The sequence below is a fragment of the Pteronotus mesoamericanus genome, unplaced genomic scaffold (assembly GCF_021234165.1).
Source record: "Pteronotus mesoamericanus isolate MK-2021 breed Mesoamerican mustached bat unplaced genomic scaffold, CSHL_Meso_final contig_20, whole genome shotgun sequence".
NCBI classification, from domain to species: Eukaryota; Metazoa; Chordata; class Mammalia; order Chiroptera; family Mormoopidae; genus Pteronotus; species Pteronotus mesoamericanus.
This window is the reverse complement of record NW_026555085.1, coordinates 23252192-23270913: the sequence shown is the minus strand read 5'-3', so window position 1 is coordinate 23270913 and position 18722 is coordinate 23252192. Positions and strand designations below refer to the sequence as shown.

General features: G+C 36.4%; 1 protein-coding gene across 1 annotated transcript in view; it reads left to right on the top strand.

Moving 5' to 3' along the window:
- HMGCLL1 (3-hydroxy-3-methylglutaryl-CoA lyase like 1) overlaps positions 1–18722 on the top strand; it is a 164922-nt gene that overhangs the window by 70256 nt on the left and 75944 nt on the right. Inside the window, exons 6-7 of the mRNA XM_054569502.1 lie at positions 9521–9584; positions 13198–13386. Of these exons, the coding sequence (XP_054425477.1) occupies positions 9521–9584; positions 13198–13386 (253 nt within the window). The remainder of the gene's footprint in view (positions 1–9520; positions 9585–13197; positions 13387–18722) is intronic.

Here is an 18722-nt window from a genome sequence, read left to right as displayed (position 1 = left end):
GAATGAGCAATGAAATGTTTACATTTTGGACTTCATTCTTTAATGTGTGAATCACATGATATGGCTTTTTTTCTTTAAATCTAGGTTATTTTCTCTTATGTATAAATTTTTTAAAAGTTAAAAAGACAAAAATAAAAGCATCCGATAAATGTAGTCATTCGCTCTCTTTTTATCAATGGCATTTATTCAAAGAAGCATCTCTCAGTTCATGATCCTTTTAAAACTGAAATGCCTCAAAATATCAAAATAATAGTGCTCTACTGTACCATATAAGAAATTCAGGTTTTGTTCCTTTTTGTTGCAAGTAAGTATCAACTTCTCTCGAACGGATGACACGCTCAAAGTAAGTGATTTTCAACCCATGTGCCAGAAGAGGCACACTGGTGTGCCACGACAATTTTTAAAACATGCATGACTTGACTATTTAGTCAGATGTACTGACCTCTTTTCCCCTAGATTGTCAAATAAAAAAATGACAACAGCCAATAAAACAATAGCTGTGTGAATGCAGTATGAATGAGTAAAAGTTATACCTATTTTTTGTCAGACCAGCAAAAAATATTTTTTGATATGCTGCAGAATTTTAGTAGTTTGTGTGCCATGAGATAAAAAAGGTTAAAAATCGCTGCTTAAAGTGTTTGTGACAAGAATCACATGCTCATGCTGTTTATGAGAATATTGATTTAAAAATGAAACTGTCACTGGGGTGACTTTATTAATTTTGCTCTTAAAATGCTTAGAAATGTATATTAAAATTCAAAAGATAGCAGTGGTGCATATCAAAGGGAAACATTTTAAATCATGTCTTAGGCTTCTCCTGTAAAATGACCTAGAATGATTTGATCCATGATTAACCGGAAAGTCTGAGCCTACTGAAAGTTAAAAAAATAAAAGAACAAAAACTGTATTTTAAACAATATTTAGGAGCCAAACAAGATTATTCACCCATTTAAAAAAAATAAAAGTGTAAAAATATTTGTGAATTCCAACTGCAGAGTTTCTTCTCAAATTTCCAGAAAAAATAAAAGTATAAAATAATAAGAACAGGGAATGAAAGGCATATTAGTAAGTAAACTAATAATGACAATCACACTTTTAGATGCAGAAAAACAAAGAAAACTGTAAGATGCAATAATGTTTTATTTTAGTCATAACCTTTTTAATGTAACATTGGTCTATTAACATCATATAAGTTTCAGGTGTTCAACACTATAATTCAATATCTGTATACACTGTAACATGCCACTAAAAGTCTCCTTTTCATTCTTCCTCATGCATTTGACTTCCTTTATCCATTTTGTCCTCTCCCAAACACATTTTTCTCTGGTAACCACCAATCCATTTTCCATATGTATGAGTTTCTTTTTGTTTGGTTTCATTAGTTCACTGGTTTCTTTTTCCTTTTTTTTTTTAAATTCCACACATGAGTGAACTAATATTATTTTTGTTCTTTTAATTCTGACTTAATCCACTTAGTATATGATACCCTTAAGTTCCATCCATGTTGTTGCAAATGCCAATATTTCATCTTTATGGCCAAGTAGTATTCCATTGCGTGTGCCTGCATGTGTATATTACACCATATATACACATGGGATGGGTAAAAGTAGATTTACAGTTGTAATACAAATAATACAATAATTAATTAATAATACAAGAATAAACTCTGTGTTTTGCATACTCACAACTAAAAGCCTACTTTTGCCCACCCCTGTATATGTACCACATTTTCTTTATCCATTCATTGGTTGCTTGCATATCTTAGCTATTGTAAGTAATGCTGCAGTGAGCACAGGGTATACATATCTTTCAAATTAGTGTTTTCAGATTCTTTGAATAGATACCTGGAAGTGGAATACCTGGATCATATGGTAGTCCTATTTTTAATTTTTTGAGGAACCTACATACTGTTTCCCAGAGTGGCTGTATCAATTTATATTCCCAGCAACAGTGCATGAGGGTTTCTTTTTCTTCACACCCTAACCCACATTTGTTATTTCTTCTGATAATAACCATTCTAAAAGGTATGAGGTGATATTTCACTGTGGTATTGATTTGTGTTACCCTAATAATTAGAAATGTTGAAGAACTTTTCATGTGCCTGTTGTCCAACTATATACCTTCCTTGAAAAAATGTCTTTTTAGGTCCTTTGCCCATATTTTAATCAGGTTGTTTGTTTGTTCTTGTTGTTGTTGAGTTGTATGAGTTCTTTATATGTTTTGGATATTAACCTCATAATGGAAATATCACTTCAAATATATTTTCCCATTCAACTGGTTTCCTTTTCATTTTGTTGATGATTCTCTTTGCTGTGCAGAAGATTATTAGTTTGATGTGGTCATTTGCCTATTTTTGTTTATGTTTTCCTTGCTGTCAGAGTCAAATCCACAAAAACATTGCTAAGACCAATGTCCAGGAGCTTAACACCTTTGTTTTCTTTTGTATAATTTATGATTTTAGGTTTTACATTTACGTCTTTAATCCTTTTTACTGGTTTTCCCTTTGAGAGATAATTTATAACTCAACACATTTATTCAAGAACTTGCAACCTACTTGTTTGTTAGCCAAACCATTTACGCCATGATGTACATGTTGTATTTCCTAACTTTCCCTGTCTAATGCAAAATGTCATTTTGGATTCTGATCCTGACCCCAAAGGTAATAGCAGTCTTGTTGAGTCAGATAATGAGCCTCCTATTTGGGGCTCAGTTTTTTAAATACACAGTGACTGACAGGCTGTGTTTCTCATGACTGGTACATCAAATACTTTCCATTGTATGATCAGTCCCAAAGGATTTCACTTGCTCATATGGTACCATCTTCTTATAAAGGAACAGCTTATTGATCAAGTTTCTTTACTACTTCTGCTGTTATACCTAAGGCCTTTGTGTTGGCCTGGAAGAGTAATTCAAATCATAAGTCAAAATATGGTACGTAAAACTCTAAAAATCAGACATCTGTTAAAGCTATTTTCTTTCATACATGCAGTCTACATGAGGATTTGTACTTTTTCTAGCCTTAGATACTCCATCACTGCTGCATGCTAGCATAACACATACCCAGAAATAGTTAATATGTATAATGCTGTGTTTGTGCAGTCATGCCTAAATAGGCATCGTGTAGAGCTTTTGAGGAAAGAATGTTTTGACATTTCTCATAGTTAGCATTTTAGAGCAAATGGAGACTCTTACCAGAATTACTTCTTGAGACCAAGAGACAGTCTTTATTTCTTACATCATCTGCAGTGACAAGAGAATAAGAGTTGCTCAAAAAAGTATTTCTGGTTGGTTTATTAGTAAAGGAATGCTAGTGGAATAGGTTGATATATTCTGCATTACTGCGTCAGAGCAGCACATGTATTTTAATGTCTTGATTACCTTTAGGCATTACATGCCATCTCAACACTCTGGGCATTGCTTTATTTCTTCTGATATTAGCGATGGTTGACTCTTTTCATTCTAAGTGTTTGTGGCATTTATCCAAGGCTTTTATGATCCTTTTTCTTTTTTTTTGTAAGATGATGAGGAACAGGAGATAACTGTGGGAAAGCAGGCCTGAGTAGGGCCTAAGTATAGATGCTTTTTCATTAATTCAGTTCTACTAGGTAAAGTTGTTACAGACTTGGATGTCACCGTTTTGCCATTTATCATGGTTTTTCACAGTGCAGATACTCCTTGAATTACAACAGGGTTGTACCAATAAACTCATTGTAAGTTGAAAATTTCATAAGTTGAGAGTGCACTAAATACACTGAATATCATAGCCTAGCCTACCTTAAATGTGTTCAGGACAATTACATTAGTCTACAGTTTGTCAAAATCTTCTAACACAATGAACACACAGTAGGGCACCACTTGTTTACCCTGATGATCTCAGTGCTGACTTAGCAGTGGCACCTCACTGGCTTTGCCCCGCATCCTGAGATGATACTGTACTGCATGGGGCTGGCCCGGGACAAGATAAGAATTCCGTCTGCAAATTATGGTTTCTACTGAACGCTCATGGTTTTCTCACCATCCTAAAGTGCAAAACTCTATTGCAAACCATTATAATTCAGGGGCTGTCTGTACTGATAAATGGCTTCAGCAAGAACAATTAACTCACATTTCAATCCACAGAGTTGATTGTAACACTGTGCTTTTTGTTAATTTTAATACAGTAAGCCTCAATGCGATTGGTGATTTCTTTGTTACTCTATTATCCTAAACAATGTTTAAAACATGGTTCCAAGTCTGAACTTCCAAATATGTGCTATCCTCTCTAGCTACGGGATTTAGAACATTAATAGCCTGGATCTAGCTACACATTTTTTTTGTATAGATGAGGAATTTTGAAAAAAAAAAAGTACTCAGAAGGTGAAAAGACATTTTAACTAACATATTGGTACATTAATTTATTCAAGAATTATTGGGTGTTTTATATACTGCTTTTGATGCTATGTGGAATGTGACAATGAAAAATTAACCTAATTTCAAAGAGTTACCAGAAGACTGGTAATAATTATTATATTGTCAAAAAACCCAAGTACATTAAGGGAGATACAGATAAATCCTATTGATGTTAAAATAATGCTATCTTAAATTTTTGGAGAAAGTTCATAGAGAAGTAGTTAATACAATAGAGTAATTAAATCTAAGTAAATATATGTAATATACTTGGAAATAATGGCCTTTTCAGGCAGGGCAGAAAATCTACAAAGAGCAAAGACATAGTGAAGAGAAATCTGAAGAAATGTTTGGGTAACAGGAAGAAGTTTACTTTTACTGGAATAGGAGTTTTGGAGACTGTAGTGAAAGAGAGGTAGAAAGTTAGGTTGAGGTTTCACAAATTGCTAAACTTGAATACCAAGTTTATTTGGTAGAAAATGGCAAGAAAATGGAAAGTTTTCATTAAAAAACTTTCAAAGTGGAAAAATATCACCCTGGCCGGGTGGCTCAGTTGGTTAGTGCATCATCCCATATACCAAAATATTGTGGGTTCAATTCCAGGTCAGGACCCATACCTGGGTTGTGAGTTCAATGCCCAGGCAGGGTGTGTGTGGGAGGAAACCAACTGATGTTTCTCATACATTTATGTTTTGCTCTCTCTCTCTCTCCTTCCTCTCTCTAAAAAAATGAAACAAAACAAAACATATCCTTAGGTGAGGATAACAAGAAAAAGAAAACTATGTAGTGAGATCTGTTCTTTAGGAATACTATTTTGGCAATAGATATTAGAGTAAAAATGAGTGGCATGAGACTAGAGGCAAGAATAGCAGGTAACAGATGTCTATGACTGTCCTGCAGAGGGTACTTGGGGACTAGTCTGTGTATGTGGTCTGTCAGTAGCAGAAGTCACATGCTGTAGAGGTTGGAGGGGAAGAATTAGCCAACCTTTGAATATGTTCTCAAAAGTGATTTAGCAGGACAGACTCTGGAATGGCTTTCATTTTTTTTTTAATGGAAAATGTAGGGGACACAGAGATCAGCATCATTTTGGACATACTGAACTTACTATGACATATGAATATGTCAAACAATCAATCTGTAATAATCACAAGGAGATTTGGAGTTGTTCCTGGAGTTATCTGCATAGTGGTGAGGGAGAGAGACTCATGGGGGACTCAGCTGATGCAGTGACTCCCTTTTCTATTCCCACTGGAAACACATAAGTATATCAACTTTTAAAACATATAGCCAAACTGAGAAAAGAAAAGAAAGTCCCCAGGTTTATCAAACAAAATGGGATAAGTGTGCAGGTTGATGCCACTAGCACATAGGGGTATCGATCTCTAGTGGCTTGGGATAGAATTTTAATGTCTATATGAGAAAAGATAGAAGCTCTGCTAAAACATGAATTTGTAACAGTATTCACGGAGCCTGAAAACACCTCTTTGCCAGTGCAGTCACTGGAAACTGTGCCTTGATAGTTATAGATTGCGGGTTTGTAACATATGAGGATTGTAGAACCTCAACTGAGAAACTAAGGTAGAAATTTGTCTAGGGACTGGTAAAGTCCTCAGGGGCAAGGGCAAGAAAGTCAAGTTTCCTTCATAGGGATATTTGAATAATACAAGACTTGTAGAACTCATATAGCCGTTAACATCACCATGACAATGCACTCAGTAAAAATTATAAACTTAACCACCAGTCGATCAAAGACTGATAAAAATGCTGTGGCATAGTAGTGAGGTGATTCTTGAGATTAGACACTATCAAGGCTACTTCATATCACTTTGTTTTTCTAAATTTAATCTTTATTGTGTTTTCTCCCTTACCATGCAATCCCCTTCTGCCCCCTCTCCCCAGCAATCACCCCTCTGTTGTCCATGTCAATCGGTCCTTTTCCCTTTCTGCACACTCACCGCACACAGGGACTCGATCAGGCACTCCAGGTGATTGCTGATAGCTGAGTGGTTTTCAATTTGACAGAATAATGGAACTTTAAAATTTATTTTAAAATATTAATGGTTGGGTTCCATTTTCTAAGTTTCTGATTCAACTAGTTGGGAGGATATCCTAACTATCAGGGCTTTGTTTTGTATTTTTAACTTCCTTGGTGATTCTGTACAGCTGAGTTTGAGGACTGCTGTAACAGATTATTGGAGAAAAGCAGAAGTTGAGAAATTGATGTTAGCCACTAGTCAAAGCAGACGATGTAGCATATTTTCATCATGATGGAGGTCTTTTCACACATGAAAATGCCTTACTTTTTACAAGTGGTTGGCAAGATTTTTCTGAAAAGGCCAGAGAGGAGTAGTTTAGGTTTTGTGGTGCAGATGGCCTCTGTTTCAACTATTGAATTCTGCTGTTATAGTACAAAAGTAGACATTGATAATAGCTAAACAGATGAGCATAGCTTTGTTCCAATAAAATTTTATTTGCCAAAGAGTGATGAGAACGATTTGGCCTGTGCACCTTAGTTTGTGGACCTCTGTTTTTAGAGTGTTAAAATACAGTTGAGAACCATCACATTCACTTTGGAGAAAGTAGCCCCATGTGTGAATAGGTTAAAGAAATGACTACTCAGTTTACAAGGATAGAGAGCACAGTAAGATGAAATACAGTAGATTGCGAAGACTAGGCAAACTGTAGGCCTGGAAAGGACTCGCAGAAAAACTTGAGTGAATGAGAGAAAGGGGAACCCTAGTGCATTATTGGTGGGAATGCAGACTGTTACAGCCACAGCAGAAAATAGTATGGAGATTTCTCAGAACATTAAAAGTGGAACTGCCTTTTGACCCAGTGATTCCACTTCTTAGAATATATCCTTAGAAATCCAAAACACCAATTCAAAAGAATGTAGCTACCCCTATATTCATAGCAACATTATTTACAATAGCTAAGATCTAGAAACAGTCCAAGTGCCCACCAGCAGAAGAGTGGATAAAAAACCTGTGGTACATTTACATGATGGAATATTATGCAGCATTAAAAAAGAGGGGATTCTTATCTTTCGCAACAGCATGGATGGAACTGGAGACTATTATGCTAAGTGAACTAAGCCAAGCAATGAAAGACAAATACCATGTGATCTCACTTTAGCTGGAATCTAAGGAACAAAATAAACTAGCAAGCAAAATAGAATCAGGGGCACAGAAACAAGGAACAGACTGATAGCTTTAAGAGAGATGGGTAGGAGGGACTAGATGAAAGATGGAGAAGGGATTAGCCAAAGAACGTATATACATCACCTGTAGACACAGACCACAGTGTGGTGATGGCCAGAGGGAAGGAGGAGCAGGGCCTGCATAGAGCTGGACAAATGAAGGGAAATGGGGACATCTGCAATAGTGTCGACAATAAAAATAACACCAAAAAGAATAGGTACTCAGAGATTTAGGATTATGGCATAAAGTGGTAGCTGTGGCCACGTAATAAAAATACAGGAAAGGTTTGTTCCATGTTATTTTGCATTTGTTTCTTTTTTTCTTTTTCACATTTAGAAGAACAGCATATACATGGATGGCTTGGATTTTCTATTTAATAACGTCTAGATATTTTGGATTCAGAATCAATATTCTTGTATTTCCAAATGCATTATCTATAATCATTATATCTGAATTGAAAGTATTTACACTTTTTCATCCTTAGCAACCTTCTCCCATGTTATCTTTGCACAAGAACATTTTTCACACATTGTGATTAAATATGTAGCTTATTTAAAGAATAAACTTTGTTTATAGTAATTGGAAAAGCAGAGAGATGGGTTTCCTGTCTAGCATCACTTTCGACTTTTATTTGAATTTGCCTTTTTCCCCTTTCCTGTCATCATAACTGCTTGTCTGGCTTATGGAACTGTTTATTTCATGTCAAAACACACATTTATTCACATTTTCATACTTCTGAAGTTAGGTTACGTCTTTAGAATCAATAGATATGTATTAAATCATTTAATATATAGTATGTTTTCTTACTCCAAAACCTGTTGTGAAATTCAACAGCATTTTAGAATCGAGGAAATATGGCATTGTGTTCTCTCCTGTTTTCGCCTCCACCTTTCCTCTGACAACCACTTCCAGAGTTCCCAAGAACGTATGTTTCTGGAAAACAAATCTGATCTTGTCAGTACCTAACCTAATAACTGCGAATGCCTCACAGTGATTTTGAGTGATCCTAAAGTTCAGACTCCTTGGCATGGCACTCACGGGCCATGCTATCTAAAGCCTTTCATATTTGGGCCCAAACAACCGGATCTCCATCCTCGCTTCCCACCACCCCTCTCTCCCTCCTGTGTATTGCTTCATCCCTGACAATCAGATGCATGATGCATTATTTTAATACAAGTGTTGTAAAGCCTCTGAGGGAAGTTTAATAAAATGGGATTGGTGTTGAGCTGAAAATAGCTAAAACAGACTTTTTGTAAAGCTTAATACTTTAAGATGGAAATGTATCGTTGTCCTTGCAGGAAAGGCTTGACTTTTTACATTAAATTGTTGAAGAAGCTTAAAGAATATCTTTATTTGGAGCCTTTTAAAAGCAGACTAGACACTCTTCTGTTTGGGATGATTTAGGTATACCCACGAGAGAGAACAAGATGAACTTTGAGGTTGTGGCCAGCTCTAGGAGTCTTGGGGTGATTAATGACTATCCAAATGAGTCCAAGACATCCAGATGGGAGTGAAGAGAGAAATCCAGTTAGTCATCTCCATGCTGTTTCTATATGGTTCCAAAAACCTGGATAGTCGAATGTATGTACTTGTTTAAATCAAACTATTTATTTCACTGCTATTTTCTGCTTTGAATGTTCACATGTTGCTATGGTATAAACAGCCCCACCAGATAAACCCTTTTATCTTATTCCATCTGCCATCAAATAACTCATATCAAATTGTAATTATTAGAAACATACACATGTGAATTAAATTGAAAATGTTCCGAAATTGCTTTTGTTTGGTCTAAGCATAAAATAGTAATGAAGGAATGGTGCAAAATATTTTTTGATGCATTTTTGGCTCTTTGCTCATTTTTATAAAATGGAAATTAGGAAGTGACTTATCTACCATACTTATATTTATATGGTTCTGCATTTTAAATTTAGGTATGTGTCGTGTGCCCTGGGCTGTCCATATGAAGGGAGCATCACCCCACAAAAAGTGACAGAAGTAAGATATGCCTCTGGTCTTCTGGTTCCTGGTAAAATGACATATAATATTGGCCTATTTTCCTTACTATTTAGTTCATCTGCATAATAAAGACTAAGGGGAACCATGGAGTGGGAGACATGTGTGACAGCTTAACTAACAGTTTCGTTTTAACACTGAAGACCTATATTTTATTGCCTATAGCTGTTCAAAATTAAATAACATTTGTGTTTTATCTTCTGGGTGCTCAAAGCTTAAGGGAACCACAATATCTGCTTTGTTTTTATGTGAGTGACCTTTCTAGCCTCTCCTGACAGTTTGTGCACAGTCTCTCCACCTTTGCCTTGGTTGCTCAGGTAGCATCCATTTGTTTTTCTCTTGCGTATTTTTGGCACGTGTATCAGAGGAAATACATTGCTTCAGCATTTTGTTCCTTTGGGATTCTATAGCTCTTACTGCTGAGATACAAGTTGCTATTACAGAACAAGTTTACAGCAATAGATTAGTCATTAAGGACCATTATTGAAGTTCATTTTTTACTTATTGATCCTGTTTAGTAACTGATACCAAGGAATGCAAAATGCTCATTCTTTGAGATTATATTAAACTAGCTCATTAGTTTAGTCATGTGCACCTGGTGTTAGGGTGTTAATGTTCATAAATGTACTAATGTGGTGCTGAAGCATTGAAGATGGCATTATTAGAAATAAAAATTTAGGCTGAATACATTTCCGGTTTGACTAAAGCCAGTCCTATTTTTGTGCATTCATTTGAGCTTTTGAAATTTGCTACAGATTTTTTAAATTAGTGACAGCCCGTGGCCCATTAGTTAAGCAAGACCTTTGCACACAGAGACAGATATACTATAAAATAATGAAGCTTACATGTTGCAGTCCTTGGGTTGCATGGGATACTTCCAAAACTCTGTTATTAGTTTATATTCACAATTATGTATTTTTTTCCTTAAAGAACACTTCCAAAATGGTATGAATTCAGACTCCACAAAATTTGGATCCAACTCTGCTTATACAGCAAACCTCTTGCTCTTGTGTCTTTGCTTTATTCCATCTCTGGATAGACCACACGTACCCTCAGGCTCTCTGCTCCTGCATCAGAATGCTGGGCAGTTGCTGAAAAGAATTATGTAACAGGCAGATTAGAAACATTAGGAATTCATCGCCAGCAACCTTTAATGGGCCTTCTGAGCTATTTTAATGTATTTGTAGCCAACTCGCTCTCTTACTTTCGGAAATGACTAATGCAATTTGTGTTCACTCTCTAGTCTTCCAAGCCTCTAGTCCTTCCCTTTATTTATTCCCCTGCATATTCAACTGCTTAGACTCCTTATGTGGACAGTCGAACATGTCCAAGCTTCTTCCATCTGAAGGCTTTCTTTTTTTTAAAAGGTTTTATTTATTTCTTAGAGAGAGAGGAAGGAAAGGAGAGAGGGAGAAAAGCATTGGTCAGTTGCCTCTTGTGTCCCCAACTGGGGACCTGGCCTGCAACCCAGGCATGTGCCACGACTGGGAATCAAACCTGCAACCTTTTGGTTTATAGGCCAGCACTTAGTTCACTGCACCACACCAGCCAGGGCTGAAAACTTTCTTAATTCAGCATCCTTATCTAGTTATTCACTGTCTCCATCCTTCTACATCTAAACTTCTTCAAAAAGCTGTCTACAGTAGTGGTATCCATTTCCTTGTGTGCCACCAACTCTTCGTCATACCCCAAGTTGACTTCTAGACCATCACTTCACTGAAATCCCCGTTTATAAGATTACTATTTTGCACTTGGCACCAAGAAATGTAAAAGTATCTTTTGTCCTCATCTTGACTTCTCAGTAGATTTTTTGGACTAGTGAACTGACCATTCCCTCCTTTCTGCAACACTTGTATCCCTTGTATTCCCTTGACACTACACTTAAGACTTTCCTTTGAAGCCTCATTCTCCTCTCTCTGGCCGTTATGAAATTCTGGCAATTAATAGGCATTAGTGAGGCTGAGCAGTATGATTTTTTAATCCAAATTTCCATTCAGTAATAGTCTGCTACCTGGACTAGGAAGCTCTTCTGAGTACCCTATATTCTGGAGTTTTTTTTTTATATCGCTATTGATATCACCTTTCTGAAAAACAAATCTCATTATATCACTACTACCCCAAATTCTGTCATGCCTTTCTATTGCTCTCCTGATAGAATCCTCAACAAAAACTCTAAACTTATTTACAAGGCTCTGTATGGTCTTCCTCATGCCTACCTCATGTAGCTTCCCTTTGGATTTTGCTTTCTTGTCACATTGCCTTTACATTTGAGTTTTTTCCTGCCTGGAATGCTCTTTGCATTTTTTTCTTTTAAATTTCAGCTGCCTAGAACACACTCACCTCTGCATTTGATATTCTTCCTGGAATATTCTTCTCATACACTTTTTTCTCAGTCTCTTCTACAAGTTAATGCTTAGTTTTTTGTAAGCTGTCAACTTGGGCCCTTGCTGCTTGACAAGATCTAGGTCGATTTCCTTTACCACAGTGCTCTTAGAATTCTGTTTCTTTGTTTAACAGTTTCTATTTTAGGGGTAATTACACATTTCCAAATGGAATTGATTAAGGTCTGTCTTAGTTTGACTCTAGGCTTTCTAACAGCTTGAGCCATCTCCAGATTTGTCTCCCCATTATATACCAGCACCTAGCACAGTGCCTGGCATGAAATGGCATTGAAGAAATATATAATAAATGAGTTAATGAGTGACCCTGTGCCAGATTTTGTACAAAGTGATTTATATATATTCTCCTTTCATTTCATTGCCAAGTATGTCATAACTGACATCATTATGATTGCAATTCTTAAAAATTAAAATAAGGATTAGAAAATATGCTAAATAAGGATATTTTGTCATCAGTTTTTTTGAGACTAGGGACTGAAGTTTGAAAAGGTTCATTTTCTGCCCAGTATCACATGACTAACATGGGTGACAGCTGAGGTTAAATCCAGGCCTGTCTGACTCCAGAACCCATGTCTTTGTCAATATACAATGCTGCCTTCATGCAAATTCTTATTGTTCTTCAAAGTAGCCTCAGTTATTCAGCTTGAAGGGACCTTGCAATACATCTCTTTATGATATCACTACTTATCACTTGAGTCGAAAAATGAAAGATCATCCATATATGAGCAAGAAAAATTAAGTCAGAAATCTTTAGTTACTCTACCAATTACAAAGCTACTGAGTGATGGAGCTGAAGCTGGTATTGATAATTTTTGACCTCTAATATAATGCCTTGAGAAATGCTACTTCCAAAGTAAATTTGTAATGCTTCTGTTTGATTAAAGAGCTGAGAAAAGTAAGTCTACCAATAGTTAAAATTGTAATTTATAATTTGTAATTAAACATGAAAATCAACAGAAGACTCTAAAGAAAACTCAAATATTAAGAAATGATAATCACAGTCTTGTCTTTCAGGGCTTTGTATAATGCTCAGGATTTAATGAGCATGTAACTGGGACAGAAAACTAAAATGTTTTCCATGGATATGTCCTCATCTTAGTTGTGATTTTTACCTCTAGATGATGTTCGCTGAGGAACAGCAGGGTTTGAGTCTATTTATTTCCATTGTTTTATAAGCTCTTCACCTGTCTCAACAGGTATCTAAGAGATTGTATGGCATGGGCTGTTATGAGATCTCTCTGGGAGACACAATTGGAGTAGGAACTCCAGGAAGCATGAAGAGAATGCTGGAAAGTGTCATGAAGGAAATCCCGCCCAGTGTTCTTGCCGTTCACTGCCATGACACATATGGACAAGCCTTAGCCAATATCCTTACGGCCCTTCAGGTATTTAGTATTATTTGTATGTATGTAAGGTGTGTATCTTTATTTATAATATAAACATGTTATGAGCTTCAGTGAAATAACATTTTTAAATTCCTATGGATATCATGTTTCAACAGTGCCTGGTACGTGATAAGCACTCAGGAGGTATTTGTCAATTGTACATGTTTTTTGAGGATAATGATGTCTCTTACTACTGTTAATTTGATTCGATAAAATTCCTGAATTTGTTCCTCTTAAGGTATTAATCCTCTTAAAGCTGTGTCTGCTTTTTTCAGCTCCCATGTGCATTTGGCCATAAAATATAATAGGTTGAAATATGATAGCATTTTGAGGAGTACAAAGCACAAAGTAGAGTGTGCTGTTGTAATCATGTAACTAATATTCTTTTTGATAATTTGGTGATTGATGATGAGAAGATGCAGTGCTGAAACATAGAATATTTTGTTTAAGGTATTTTTTTGATGTTGGCAAGCATACTTTTGAAAGAACCCTGGTTTTTATCATGTATATCTGTTAGATGATCAAAATGAGTAGATCTAGAAAGTTGGAGGATTAAAAGTGTTTATTAAATTCTAATGATAACTCAGTTATTTTTTAATATATTTAAAAGAATAGATATAAATAGCATTTTAAGGGCATTGTTTTAAAATTAGTGTCAGTCTCTTAAACTCAGCTAAAAATAGATTCATTTGATGTCCTTAGAACAGAAGATTTAGATGACTAAAGATAAGATTCTATGAAAGCATTTTGTTGAAGCTGAAAATCAGTATGTAAGGCTTAATGTCACAGTCCTAAAGTGTACAGTTGCTTGGCAGGAGTTAAAAAACAATGTGAAGATCAAGCCCCATAAGGGCTTATTTTGACTTTGTAACATATGTGCACAAATCCTTATTCATCCTCTGGAAGCAGACAAGGAACATTGTATTGAATTAGTAGAGAAAATCATATCCCATGGACTTTTGGACGTGGGAATTTTTACGATTTTCTTTCCCTAGGTATTTCAGTTTCTAAAACAATAGAGAACTAGGCATCACTTCAGGATTTTGTGTTCAGCTGCAACTGTAACTTATTAAGTGTTCCTAACCAGCAAGTTCCTAAGTTCCTGAAGAGCTGTGTCTCAGTGTGTCTCTGCCTTTCTCTGTCTCTCTCTCTCTCTCTCTCTCTCTCATTTCTCTGTATGACTATAGTCTCCATATGGCAATACATTGAATAATATTTTATGTCTGTATTATAATACAATGAATGATAGTTTAGTTCTTTGGGAAACAGCGCAAAATCCGGGAACCCAAACTTCTGATTCTGGACAGTCTGCCTCTTGAAATTTCCCAAGTGCAAGGTATTGCTGAAACCACACTGTGATTTTAACAGTTCGAGAAGGCCCATCTGATGTACTGTTTGAAATCAGATCTAAAGAATGAGAAGGAACTCACCCCAATATGGGGTGTGTGCGTGTGTATGCACACATGTGCACCAGTCTATGAAAAGAATACTTCAAGCAGATGAAACACCCCTTGGGGAAAGGGCCTTGAGAGAGGGGAGGATCTTGTCCTAGGAACTGAAAGAAGACCAGTACATTCATAAGAGATATTAAGCTTTAATAACATTTGCTGAATTAGTTGAATTGCATAGTCTCTATTTCCAGAGAGATGAGAACTGAAATCCTAGGGCATCTGACCATCTTGTAACAGCCGTACACAGGAGCACAGAACAACCTGGGACCCAAGTTAGTTGGGGAACATGGGCAAGAACCTATATATGGCTGAGATCCCCCAAGACACTACACCTTCAGTCAAAGGGAGACCCAGCAATAATTGCATCTCACAAAGGGCGAAGGCAAGCACATTCATTTTCATGGCCTAGCCTCAGATTTGGAGGAGAAATACAGTCTCCCTTGGTCTGCCATAACTTTTGGTCCAACCTCGTGTGGGCTTAGGGTTCAGGTTCCTATTGCCTACAGAATTTGAAAGACCCAAGAAGATAAATTGCTTTGAAAAGGCTGGGGGTTAGTAGTGCCTTAAGGTACAAAGAACCTTTTCAGAAGTAACTCATCTTCAGTTTAAGCCCAGCTGTGGTGTGTCGGGATATGCATGTCTGGTATGGATATTCTCCTTCTCAACAGTTCCTGTGGTAGTTCGTGGGAAGAATGACTATGAGCATCTGTACCTATTTTCCCTTCCTTTGCTATGAGCTCACTGAATATATGGAGGGCAGGAGGGAGGCTGCTGCATTGTCCCAGAGCTTAGGTTATATTCACAGTGGAAATAGGTGAAGTAGGTAACAGTGGCTTGTGTAATAAGCAGCATGATGTGAAGCCAGAGGGCCCAGTATAAGTGAGAGACTGAGGAAGTGGTCAAAAAGTAGAGACCAATGAAAAAGCTAAAACTTAGAGTGTAGAGGATTTTTTTTCCCTTTCTGCCATCCACTTTCACATAGTTTGATAAATGAGTAACAACATAAAAAAGAAACACAACTGCTCTTCTCTTTGAAACTGTGTGTAGAGGAAACAATCTTTATGTTGATAAAGATAGCCACACGTGGTCCTGGAATGTCATTGCACATACACACGTGTCCTGGTCCCAAGCAACGCCTAGTAAGGCAGAGTACTTTTCTCGTCTCCCATCCCCTCCCACAAACAGCAACAATGACAGCAAAATAAGCGGGTTTACTTTTAGTGGAGGAGAAAAAGCATCTTGGAAAAAACTGTCAGTGCTTAAATAGAAGGGAAATCAGAGAAAGTTTCACTTCATTATGAGCAGGGCTAACCTTGGATTCAGGAAGCAGTGGCCATACCTCATTTTTTAAAAATGGAATCTTTGAAGTGGCTTCTAGTAAAACTGGTGTAAGATGTGGAGTGGATATCATTTGCTTTAATTTAGGGGTTGAGAAGCAGTTTACAGTGCTCTGAACTAGATGTTAATATTAAGACAAGCAGACATGTAATAAGTGGAAACTTGGCCACATGGAAGGAAACAAAAGAGAGTTATAAATAGAACATCCCCCCTCAGTCTGGAAAGCACATACTAATTGTGTAGTAGAGGGTATTAGAGAAATTTTTCTTGGTTTTCCAAGTTATTGTATTTTTAATGACATAGACATATGACATAGGGCTGTATATAGATGGTTATATGGGAGTCAAGAATTCATAATTATCAGATTTATTTAATATAGAGAAAAAATTTTGAGGCTATAGATATAAGTGTGGGATATTTATAACCACTCAAAACCAAAAGAGCAAGAAATGAGGTGATAAAATGTACAACATTTTAGTAACAGAAGAAATGTATATAACCCAATGTGTTTGTCTTAATTTTTTATGTAAAAATTGAGCTTCACTCTTCAAAATATACTCCCTAAGTAAAACACCAGTGAACAAACTGTTTAATCTATTTAATAGCAAGCAATTGTACAGTTGTGATTTTTCTCCACTCAAATGATTTGAGCCTTCATAATTGGGCAAAACAAAGCAAATAAGATCCAATACCACAGATAGCAGTACCATGTTAATAGGTAGCACAGAGACAAAGCAGAACAGGAAATGTTTAGCTTTCTCCTGAAAAAATATTATGTGCCTTTTTTCTCTTAAACTTAATACACTTTTAGCTTAATGTACCTTTCCTTATAATTCTTTCCATATGTTTATTATTCTCTTTCAGAAAAAATTATTTACCTAACTTTTATATTAAAGCATTTATTTTTTATATTAACTTTTAGAAGCCATGTTTAAATGCTACCAACCACTACATATTTTTTCATGTAATTTGTTTTTGCCATTCTTGAGGAGAATTTTTAAAAATTCCAATCACAAGCCTGATGAGTCTGTTTCTCAGTTCTGTGTATGTAGAAAGCGTTCAACTGAGAAACTGAGATGAAATGCAGAGTTTCTAGATTAACTGCCTTGGTGATAGTACATTTGGTTAATATTATTATTAGAGTCATTACAATTAAAACTGGAGAGTATTATGCTAAGTGAAATAAGCTAGGTGGTGAAAGACAAATATTATATGATCTCACCTATAAGTGGAACCTAATTAACAAAACAAACAAGAAAAATATGACCAGCAACATTGAAAGAAAAAACAAACTGACAGTAACCAGAGGGAAGTAGGGAAGAGGGTAATGGAGAAAAGAAGAGGAAGAGTCAAGTCAAGGAACATGTAGGAACACGTATAAAGGAACACGGATAATGGACAAAGCCAAAGTGGGGAGAGATTGAGGGAGGGATGTATGGGAGTGGGGCAGGGGAAAGTGGTGGCAGGAAAACAAAAACTGTACTTGAACAATAAAAAAAAATAAATTTAAAAAATTAAAAAAATAAAACTAATAATAACAATCATAATAACTTTTTTTATTTGAAAAATTCTTTAAATGTGGTTGTACTTAGCTGTCCTCGTTTGGCATATGGTCATTTGTTTTTTAATTTTTATTATTTTTTATTTTTTCCGTTTTTATTCAATTTATTGGGGTGACACTGATAAACAAAGTTATATAGGTTTCAGGTGCATAATTCCACAACACCTCATCTGTACACTGTATTGTATGTTCACCACCACAAGCCTAGTCTCCCTCCACCACGATTTATCCCCGCCCCGCCGTATGCTCCTCCACCTCCCCCCACCCTCTCTCCTCCTGGCAGTTACCACACTGCTATCCGTGCCCATGACTTTTTTCTCTTTTTTGCTCAAACCTTCCACCCCCACCACCCAGCCCCCAAGCCACACAACGCCCCCACCAACAGCTGTCAGCCTGCTATGAGTCTCTTTCTACTTTGCTTTTTAGTTAATTTTGTTCACTAGATTCCACTTATGAGTGAAATCATATGGTATTTGTCTTTTTATGACTGGTTTATTTCACTTAGTATAGTGCTTTCTAGATCCATCCATCTGTGGCAAAGGGTAAACTTTTCTTCTTTTTACAGTTGAGTAGTATTCCATTGTGTAAATGTACCACAGATTTTTTAAATCAAATCATCTGCTGATGGACCCTTGGACTGCTTTCAAGTCTTGGCTGTTGTAAAAAATCCTGCAGTGAACACAGGAGTGCATATATTCTTTTGAATGAGTGTTTTGGGTTTCTTCAGATAAATTCCCAAAAGTAGAATCAGTGGGTCACAAGGCAGTTTCATTTTTAATTTTTTGAGGTAACTCCATACTGCTTTCCACAGTGGCTGTGCAAATGTGCATTCCCACACATTTCCACACAGTGCAGGAGGTTTCCTTTTTTCCCACATCCTCAGCTGCACTTGTTGTTTGTTGATTCATTGATGGTGGCCATTCTGACAGCTGTGAGGTGGTATCTCATTGTGCTTTCAATTTACATTTCTGTGACGATTAGTGAGG